This window comes from Hoplias malabaricus, chromosome 10, assembly GCF_029633855.1.
Source record: "Hoplias malabaricus isolate fHopMal1 chromosome 10, fHopMal1.hap1, whole genome shotgun sequence".
NCBI lineage: Eukaryota > Metazoa > Chordata > Actinopteri > Characiformes > Erythrinidae > Hoplias > Hoplias malabaricus.
In genome coordinates, this window is record NC_089809.1 from 39,754,934 (window position 1) to 39,766,338 (window position 11,405).

The window sequence follows — 11,405 nt, forward strand, 5'->3', positions numbered from 1 at the left end:
TCAGAGGAAATCCACACAGACACAGGGAGAACACACCACACTCCTCACAAACAGGCACCCGGAGGAAACCCACGCAGACACAGAGAGAACACACCACACTCCTCACAGACAGTCACCCGGAGGAAACCCACACAGACACAGAGAGAACCCACGACACTCCTCACAGACAGTCACCCGGAGGAAACCCACGCAGACACGGGGAGAACACCCCACACTCCTCACAGACAATCACCCGGAGGTAACCCACGCAGACACAGGGAGAACACACCACACTCCGGTCACCCGGAGCGGGAATTGAACCCACAACCTCCAGGTCCCTGGAACTGTGTGACTGCAACACAGGCTGCGCCACCGTGCCACCCCCAACCCCTACTGTGGCTTCCAATTTATTGATACACTCATGTGACTATGTTCTACAACGAACTAAAGAGCATCCCACCCTTAAGCTCACCCCAAGAACTTGAAGGGGCCCTAACAAATAAAGGGCAGAAATATGAGGACACCTCCCAAAACCACTGTCCTCACACAGAAAACAACACACACACACTATAACTATACTACACAACAAGAACATAAATAAAACACATACACACACTCAGTGAAAGTAATCACACACTGAGTCTCAATGCAATCCAAGCATCATTTTCTTTTTTTTATTTTAAAGAAACTCCTAGTTTGTGACCAGAAAGGTGAGCTGCTAAATTTAGGGTCAGGAAACGCATGTGACCCTAGATGCCTGACCTTATTAAAGAAGGGCAGGCTGCTGCCCCCAAGGAGACGGCTCTGCGTCTGCGGTGATGAGAGGAGCTGGATGTTGCAGGTAGGGGAAACAGGGTTATAACAGGACACTTTTTGATGCATGGCGTGGCCCTGTTTGATGGGAAAGACACTTCGGTGGGTTAATACTGAACTGGTGGATTTAACCCCTTCACTCCTGAGCAGCGTGGTTTACTTCTATTACAGTTGCTTTAGTGCTATTCCATGAGCCTTATTCATCTCCAGTGACAGTGTCTCTGATGAACCCGAGCTCTTTTGTCAGATTGTGTTTTACCTGATCCCTCCTGAGGTCAGTGACCCTAGGCCCATGGAGAGAGTAGATCTTGCTGCATGCTGAGCTCGTGCATTGCTCACTGTAAGATCAGTAGCCATTCATACATTGTCTCTTACGGCCTGTCCTCCCGTTCATAGTAGTGTGTCCAGAGGCAGCAATTCCCGCACGTAAAGGGCATCCTAAAAAAAGAAAGGCAGCATGTTCCACAGCACACAGACCAGGATACTCCTCCTGAATGACATGGAGAGACTGGACAGGACACTCTTTCGTCTGGAACAAGGTAAGTCCAGCTATTAACATTGGGTTTTCCTGCTATTGAGACAGTTGCCCTAAGGTGGGCTTTGAAGGAAATGTTGTTGGTCACCTCTGAGGGCTTGATATGCAGAAGGTTGTGCCACTAACCTGAGATTTTGCTTACATCAGTTGGTCTGAGTCAGACTGAAACACAAGCCTCTTACACTGAAGCAGATTTATGTGCTCCATATTTTGCATTACCTAATCTTTCGAGAACCTAAATATCGCACTGAGATACATCATTAGCCGAAGAGCTTGGGTTTACTTTGCATTTCTGTGGCTCGTTCCAAAGTCTAAATTAGCAGCAGTGCACCAGTGGTTTTAAAGGCAACGTCTACAATAGTGGGAAACTACAGTTCACTGCCATTTGTTTACGTTCAGAAGCTGTGCGTCTTTTAATGTGGAACCGTGTGTTTGAGGAGAAAAGCGACTGAACTGAAGTGAAGTTTAACTTGTCTGTAACTTTTTATTCACTGTGTGAATTATTTTGTGAATTTTGTAGCATTTTCGCTCTGTGTTTACCTCATGAAGTTAGTGCTCTCCCAAATTTTGAGTCAGTTCCATTTACGGCAAAACGCAGTCAAAATTGCTCCCCCTATGCAACTGGAATACAGCCACATCCTCATCTCTTTTCATGTGTTTTCAACATTTGGAGGTCTCTCTCTCTGCCATTTTTCTCTGCTGTGAGCAGAGAGAGAGAAAGCCTAGCCTTCCAGACTGAGACACTGTGTTTATTTACTCATTTACAGACACTGGGGCTTCGATAACGAGCAGCAAACAGCCTCAGTGTTTTTTTTAATTCCCTTAAACTGTGATGAATAATGTCCAGTTATTTATTTTTACCTCTGGATGTGTTATGAATGTTTACATACTGCTTTACTCTAATCTGGACTAAGTGCCCCTAAGGAAGGTGTTTATGCTCATCATTTGCATGTGGTTTCTTCACATTCTGTTTGGACTGATCTAAGGCTTCGAGCTCCAGTTCCGTCTGGGGCCGACGCTGCAGGGGAAGCGGATTCATGTCCACACCAACTACCCAGAGAGAGGCAAGAAGTTCAACAGTCAGGAGTTCAGGGTGCTTGAGTGGATCAACCCCAGCGGCCGGGAGGATGACTCGGACAAGTACTGCACGCTGGACCTCGAGACCGCAGGCTCCTATCAGTATTACTTTGGCTGCGGGTCAGTGGAGGAGCGGACGGCTTTAAATCTTTTTTATTTTTGCATCACTTTGTTTTGAGTTTCACTTTATCTGACGTCATGAAGTCAGCTCAGCTTCCCACACTTCACCCTCGCCTTCAGAGCGACTCTATTAAAGCCAGAGCATGGCGAATAAACATTTGGCTGATTCTCGCAATCACGCCTCATACATACGCTAACATTCACCCAGTCATTTACACACTCACACACACTCACCCAGTCACTCACTCACACATTCACACAGTCATTTACACACTCACACACACTCACACAGTCACTCACACACACATTCACCCAGTCATTTACACACTCACACTGTCACTCACACATACACACCATTGGGCAGTTTCACACCCTCACCCAGTCACACACACACTCACCCTGTCACTCACACACATTCACCCAGTCACTTACACACTCACACACACTCACCCTGTCACTCACACACATTCACCCAGTCACTCACACACACATTAACCCAGTCACATACACCAGTGGACAGTTTCACACTTTCACCCAGTCACACACACACAAACCCTGTCACTCTCACGTGTTCACCCAGCCACACACACACACACACATTCACCCAGCCACACATTCACCCAGTCACTCACACACTCACTCTGTCACTCACAAATGTTCACCCAGCCACACACACACACACTTTCACCCAGTCACTCACACACTCACTCTGTCTCACACACACACACACACACACCTACACACACACCTGTGTGGACAGCTTCACACAATCACCCAGTCACTCACACACACACACACACACACACACACACCTGTGGACAGTTTCACACACTCACACAGTTACTCACACACAACTACGGACAGTTTCACACACTCACACTCACCCAGTCACTCCAGAGTTATTAACAATGCTGGTTTGGTTCACTGTGTCATGGCGTTTTTATCAGATCTGTAAAATACTGCATTCTGAGACTTGTACCATCGGCTGAACATAATCCCTCAACTGTGCCGTCAGGGGGGAGGAGAAGACGGGTGGGGGCTACATTGTGGTGGACCCAGTGCTACGTGTGGGCCATGAGAGGAAGATACTGCCTCTGAACAGCATCACCATTCAGACCTATCTGTCCAAGTGCCTGGGTCCCCTGGACGAATGGCTGGACCGGTTTCGAGTGGCCAAGGAAACTGGTGAGAGTCTGAACAGCACACACAGCCTCACATGATTATTGATGTCGGGGTGGCACCGGTGTGGCCAGAAGTGTGTGGACACTGGGGATTGGAGAGTGAGGGTTAAAAATAGAGGAGACTTGGGGGCACCAGGGCAATGTGTGTGGGGTTGGGGTGCAATGTTTATGGACAGATATATTAATCCTTTCCATTCATTCTTTGGCCCTGAACAATAATTAAAAATAAACTATAACAAATTAACTGTTAAAATAGTTTAGCTTGTCAGTTCCTGACATTGGGCGGCACAGTGGTGCAGTCAGACAGCTCCAGGGTCCTGGAGGTTGTGGGTTCGAGTCTCGCTCCGGGTGACTGTCTGTGAGGAGTGTGGTGTGTTCCCTCTGTGTCTGCGTGAGTTTCCTCCGGGTGATTGTCTGTGAGGAGTGTGGTGTGTTCTCCCTGTGTCTGTGTTGGTTTCCTCCGGGTGACTGTCTGTGAGGAGTGTGGTGTGTTCTCTCTGTGTCTGCGTGGGTTTCCTTCAGGTGACTGTCTGTGAGGAGTGTGGTGTGTTCTCCCTGTGTCTGCGTTGGTTTCCTCCGGGTGACTGTCTGTGAGGAGTGTGGTGTGTTCACCCTGTGTCTGTGTGGGTTTCCTCCGGGTGACTGTCTGTGAGGAGTGTGGTGTGTTCTCCCTGTGTCTGTGTTGGTTTCCTCCGGGTGACTGTCTGTGAGGAGTGTGGTGTGTTCTCCCTGTGTCTGCGTTGGTTTCCTCCGGGTGACTGTCTGTGAGGAGTGTGGTGTTTTCTCCCTGTGTCTGCGTGGGTTTCCTCCAGGTGACTGTCTGTGAGGAGTGTGGTGTGTTCTCCCTGTGTCTGTGTGGGTTTCCTCCGGGTGACTGTCTGTGAGGAGTGTGGTGTGTTCTCCCTGTGTCTGCGTGGGTTTCCTCCAGGTGACTGTCTGTGAGGAGTGTGGTGTTTTCTCCCTGTGTCTGCGTGGGTTTCCTCCAGGTGACTGTCTGTGAGGAGTGTGGTGTGTTCTCCCTGTGTCTGTGTGGGTTTCCTCCAGGTGACTGTCTGTGAGGAGTGTGGTGTGTTCTCCCTGTGTCTGCGTGGGTTTCCTCCGGGTGACTGTCTGTGAGGAGTGTGGTGTGTTCTCCCTGTGTCTGCATGGGTTTCCTCCGGGTGCCTGTCTGTGAAGAGTGTGGTGTGTTCTCCCTGTGTCTGCGTGGGTTTCCTCTGGGTGACTGTCTGTGAGATCTGAACTGGGTAAGCGCTTACAGACAATGAATGAATGAATGAATGAAAGCAAGCACCACATATAATCAACCGACGTAATCTATACTCACTAAAAGAACAGGGCATCGCGGGGAACCAGTCAGTTTTGTATAACTTCTTACATTTCTATAAAATGGTCTGCTTGATACAACAGTGCCTTATGTTTTGTAATTCACAGCCTGGTTCTGAATTCAGTAAACCAGAGGTTTCACCTGTTTTGTGTAATGTTAATGTTAAATAATCTGCTGTGCAGATGTTACTCCTCAGAAAGTCAGTAATGATCAGATGTGTCCAGTGTGTGTTTTATGAACAGACACAATGACATTCAGCTTTGTAAAATCTTGCGCAGAAAATGAAAGGCTTGTGGGTAACAGATGAAAAAGAAATGGCATACAATCTTCACAAATTTCAACACATTAGTGTTGGAGACTCTAGTACAGGGGTGGCCAAACTATCAGGCACAAAACACCAGAAAAACAAACCCCAGCAGCACTGCTGTGTCTGATCCACTCTACACCAGCACAACACACACTAACACACCACCACCACGTCAGTGTCACTGCAGCGCTGAGAATGATCCACCACCACATCACACCTGCTCTGTGGGGGTCCTGAGCGCTGAGGAACAGGGGGAAAGAGGGTAAACAGAGTATACAGAGCAACAGATGGACCTTATCAGAACAACAAAGTGCTCCTGTGTGGTCAGTGGAGCTGAGAGAATGGACACTGAGAGTGCTGAAGGCATTACCCTTTCCCTGTAAAAGTGACGTTTGCCATTGTTTCCAGGCAGCTGTTGTCCTGTTCTAATGAATCTGCTCTTTCCCCCCCAGGTTACAACATGATCCACTTGACCCCATTGCAGAAGCTGGGTCAATCACGCTCTGGCTACTCCATTGCTGACCAGCTGGAGCTGAACCCAGATTTCTCCCCTCCAGGGAGGAACTACACATGGGCGGATGTGGGGAACCTGATGGAAAAGATCAGGAAAGAGTGGAACATGCTTTGCATCACTGACGTTGTGTACAACCACACAGGTATGAATCTGCCGAGGCTGGTCCTCTTAAAGGGGACATCTACGATTTTGGGGACCTGCAGTTCTCTCTGGTTGTTTACATTCAGAAGCTCTGCATGTTTTAAGGTGGAATGGTGTTTAATTTTGTAGCACTTTCACTCCGTGTTTACTTTCTTGCAGTTAGCGCTCTCCTGAATATAGAGTCAGTTCCTTCTTAAATAATCTGTAACACCAACAATAATCAGTGTAACCCACCTATGGAGCAGGAATAGAGCAACATCCTCTGCTAGCTAGAAGCTAGAGTCCCTATCAAATCACTAATGATGGCCTTCAGAGTATTCACTGGTTCTGCTCCCATCTACCTCAATAGACTCTTAAAACCATACGTTAGCGCCCGCCCTCTCCGTTCCTCAAAGGAGCGCCAACTAACACGGCCAACCCCCCGTACAGGTCAGTCGAGGCTGTTCTCATCTCTGGTACCATGCTGGTGGAACGAGCTTCCAAGCACCATCAGAGCAACAGGAACCCTCTCTGCATTCAAGAAATCATTGAAAACCCAGCTCTTCCGAGAGTAGCACACTTCCGAGAGTAGCACTCGCACTGAAAGTCTTTCTTTAATGCACTTATTACTTCCTGTATATTGCACTCAGTGTAAGGTATTAAAGGTGTTAGATCCTCTTTTGTAAGTCGCTTTGGATAAAAGCGTCTGCCAAATGCATAAATGTAAATGTTCATGCTTTTCAACTTTTGGGGTCTCGCCACCATCCAAACTCCTCCAGATGCTGTTTCTTGGCTGTGAGGGAGAGAGAGAGAGAGAGAGAAAGAGAGAGAGAGAATGAGATAGAGACAGACAGAGGAAGAGAGAGAGACAGACAGAGGAAGAGAGAGACAGCAAGAGAGAGAGAGAGAGAGAGAGAGAGAGAGAGAGAGAGAGAGAGAGAGAGAGAGAGAGCATGAGTCCCTGGGCCATTTCAAATTGAGACACTAAGTTTTTTCCCTATTTACGGAGCCAGGGCTATTTACAAACACCCAAACTTTTTTCAGCACAAATTGTGAGGAAACATCATCTGAACTTTATAAAAAGAGCTTTTTGATGTAAAATGCAAACATTGCCTCTATGACCCACAGCGGTTATATTAAAAAACCCTAAATCATATTAGTCTTTAAAAATTGTCCAGTGCTATCTACAGGGAATAAAGCTGTCGTCCTCTTTGGCTGATGGATTAAAGCTGTGTCCTGTGTGGGTCTGTCGTCGTGCTGAGGACGAGCCGCCCCTGTAGCTGGTCCGCGTGGCGTGAGAGAGGAGCGTTGCAGCAGCAGCTGTCTCAATTTCATCATGCTCTTAGTTTCTGAAGCCGTGTCACCGATTTTTCATCTGAAGGTCAGCGTTGCCTGCTCTTCTCCCCAGAGAGAGGGAGATGTCAGCGATGAAAAATGTCAAAACAATTTTTATACGGTTCAGATCTGTTCTGGAGGAAAACACTGGCCTGAGGCCGGTGAACTACGCTGCAGTCCTCCACACAGCAAACGGCACAGGGTTTCAGTCCCAGCTCAGGCAGGAACACCACACTATGGGAATGAGATGATTACAACCGTGAGCCACTCGGGATTAGGACGACTGACAAATGCTATGAATGTAGATCGAAATCTCCTGCCTCTGTGACAATGGTGTGACCCTTTGACATTTCACTGATAGAGCAGGGGGCTAAAAGTGGAGCCCAGCATTATCCCTGACATTACCGTGTTTCATCTGTCCTCTGAGTGTGCTCTGACCATATCAGCACTCTCTGTATCCCAGAGTGAGCGTGCGGGATACTCTCCTAACAGATCTCCATTGAATGGACCAAGGTTGCATCAGTACGGTGTGTGTTTCTGGACACTAGAAAGACGTAACATGTAATTGCAGAACAACAGTGTGCAGGGACGCTGCTTTTCAGGATTGTTAGAAGTTCAACAGCTAAAAATTATAATAATAAAACACTAAACACTTAAATGTACTTCAGGCATTATAATTTAAGGGTGTAGTTTTGCATAAAGATGGTATGGACATGTCCCGATTAATATCCGTCAGTGTCTACTCAGTGGATTATAGTTCATTCATTCATCCATCCATTATCTGTAACCCTTATCCAGTTCAGGGTCACGGTCGGTCCAGAGCCAACCTGGAATCATTGGGCGCAAGGCGGGAATACACCCTGGAGGGGGCGCCAGTCCTTCACAGAGCAACACACTCACACACTCACACACTCACACCTACGGACACTTTTGAGTCGTGGATTATAGTGGCAACACTAAATGTGTTGTGTATGTGTGTGTGTGTTTGTGTGTGTATGCTCAGAAAGGTATATATGGTAATAAAACTATGTTGCTCTAAACCCAGATCTCCACAGACTCACACACACTGTTCAAGCCCATGCTTAAAGCTCCATTAGAATCACTTTACTGGCCACGGTGCTACACACAAAGGAAATTGTTCCCCGCATTTAACCCAATCCGTGCAGTGAAACACACACATATATATATATATATATATATTTGTTTTAAATGAATGAATGAATGAATGTTTGTAACATGTATGACCCATGTGTCCTGTCTCTAGTTTGATTACTTATTTCTTGTGATTTTCTGGGTGTATTGTCACTTCTGTACCATGCAGCCATGGCCTGGAGGTTAGGGAACTTGCTGGTTCGATTGCTGGTTCGACGCCCAGAGCCGGCAGGTCATGACTGAAGTGCCCTTAAGCAAGGCACCTAACCACTGTGGTGCAGCAGGTAGTGTCGCAGTCACACAGCTCCAGGGGCCTGGAGGTTGTGGGTTTGATTCCCGCTCCGGGTGGATTGGTGACTCAAAATTGTCCGTAGGTGTGTGTGTGTGTGTGTTGCCCTGTGAAGGGCTGGCGCACCCTTCAGGGTGTATTCCCACCTTGTACCCAATGATTCCAGGTAGGCTCTGGACCCACCGCGACCCTACAGATAATGTTACAGATAATGAATGAATGAATGACTGGGGCATTATGGGAAGTGTAGTTCCTGCAGTGAATTTGCATGATGTGTTCTGTAGTTCTGCAGATAAAATGGACTCTTTTACGACTGTGAGTTTAGTTCAGCACAGCGACATTTTACTGGGGCACATGCCTTAGTAAATTAGGTCTAGTGACGCCCCTGAGGCCCACCCTGAAATGTAGAGGCTATTGCAGCTGCAAAGAGGGGAACACTCTCTAATAATGCCCTGATTTCAAAAGTAGCTCTTAGAGAACAGGTCACCGTCCATACATCAGCCATGTTAGGAAAAGGGAGAGAGCTTTATTGTCTCCGTAGTCTCGTATTTCATGTCCTACCGCTGGAAACACCAGCACAGCTCCTGATCGGCTTCATACTTGCCCTGCAAAGTGGGTCAGCTGTGTTGACAGTGGAGAATAGTACAGGGAAAGGGTGGCTCAAGGACAGGAGTCCACTGCCAAGTGTGAGGTAGAGGGATATAAAACCCCTCCTCCAGCATTTGGGACAAATTGGGAATTGAAGTGCATTCTGTAGAGTGCTGAAGCACCATCCAAAGGCTTTGGGATGATTTGGGGTGTTGTTTTGGAACCAGAAATGATTGTTCATCGTTATTACCTGCCTTCACTAATGCTCTGAAATCTGAATGCAGTGAAAGTTGGCTCAGAAACGTGGGACAATTTATCCCTTAATTAGTTTCACTTCAGAATAAATTTGGATAAGCATTAATCTGTGGCAAAACTGCTACATGCTCAGTACTATGACTCTGCACAGAGAGTAACGCTAAGGTGAAGGTGCTGGGGAGGTGTCAACGACAGTGTTCAGAAGGTCAGATGACTATCTGTACCCTGAAATCCTATCCCCAGCAGAGCCAGATCCTCTGTGTAGATCTATAAATGGCACAAGGATGTCACTTATGCTAACTATGTGCAAGGAGACAGGTTCAAACATCTCAAAGGTTTGGCGTGATTAATGTTGTCATATGAGGCAGTGGGATAAATTACTGTATGGACTTTGTAAGTCTGTAGCTTTTAGACTTGAATAATATACACCAGTTTATAATTGAAAATAAATGGGGACATAGTCATCCCTTTTCCACAAGAGAGCACAATTCTGGTTCTTAAAAAAAAACATCTGTGACCTGCTTTGGTCAATATAGCACAAGGATCAAACCACACAGCAGTGTTCTTTCTCTGTCTGAACAGTCCTGTTCAGAATGGCCACTTTCATTGACTGTTCCTGTAGATGATAATGAGCTACGGGTTCTGCACTGTGATTGGATAGATCTAGGCAGCCCGTAGAAACTGACTGGGTGGTCTTGTTTTACAGTGTGTGGGTTGGTGGGCTCCAGATTGACTGGATGCCCTTCCTGACCCAGCCCTTCCTATTTATCCAGGCTTTGGGAAGGGCATTGCTTCATGATGCATTCCAGTGGCTAGGTACACACACTCACATCTGTGGACAATTTTCAGAATCACCAGTCCACCTACCAATGTGTGTTTTTGGAGCCTGGGAGGAAACCGGAGCACCCAGAGGAAAGCCATGCAGACACAGGGAGAACACACCACACTCCTCACAGACAGTCACCTGGAGGAAACCCACGCAGACACAGGGAGAACACACCACACTCCTCACAGACAGTCACCCGGAGGAAACCCATGCAGACACAGGGAGAACACACCACACTCCTCACAGACAGTCACCCGGAGGAAACCCACGCAGACACAGGGCGAACACACCACACTCCTCACAGACAGTCACCTGGAGGAAACCCATGCAGACACAGGGAGAACACACCACACTCCTCACAGACAGTCACCCGGAGGAAACCCACACAGACACAGGGAGAACACACCACACTCCTCACAGACAGTCACCTGGAGGAAACCCACGCAGACACAGGGAGAACACACCACACTCCTCACAGACAGTAACCTGGAGGAAACCCACGCAGACACAGGGAGAACACACCACACTCCTCACAGACAGTCACCCGGAGCGGGGCTATTTAGTAAGGCTTAATATTGTTTTAAATATTGTGAATTATGTACCCTTATTGTAAAGTGTTACTGATAGTTTCATAACATTGCCTTCCGATTTCCGATTATTATTTTTCAACGTCATTTGAACATATCAGCTGCTGTTTACATGGTATACGTTCCCAGATTCATACTCTTATAAACAGTGCAAAAACTTGGAATAAAATATGTTTAACCTTCTAAACACATTTCCTTATTTTGTAAAATTGCCACTTTACCATTTACATACAAACACCCCCCCCACCCCCTACACTAAACAAGCTACACATTGTCACAATGTGTCTACACAAAGAGAGACTACACAAAGTCTCTCTTTGTTTACTGGGGGAACATGGCATGATGGGAAATACTTGGCATTCTTGCTCCCCCAAAGCCCCAGTGGGAAAACAGAGCCTACAGA

At 47.2% G+C, this 11,405-nt stretch overlaps 1 protein-coding gene across 1 annotated transcript in view; it reads left to right on the forward strand.

Annotated features, from left to right (window-relative positions):
- Positions 1–1,249: 1,249 nt before the first annotated feature.
- The window catches only part of LOC136708723 (glycogen debranching enzyme-like), a 48,141-nt gene continuing 37,985 nt past the window's right edge, over positions 1,250–11,405 (forward strand). The window contains exons 1-4 of the mRNA XM_066683479.1: positions 1,250–1,331; positions 2,314–2,524; positions 3,540–3,709; positions 5,789–5,992. Coding sequence (XP_066539576.1) covers positions 1,250–1,331; positions 2,314–2,524; positions 3,540–3,709; positions 5,789–5,992 — 667 coding nt within the window. The remainder of the gene's footprint in view (positions 1,332–2,313; positions 2,525–3,539; positions 3,710–5,788; positions 5,993–11,405) is intronic.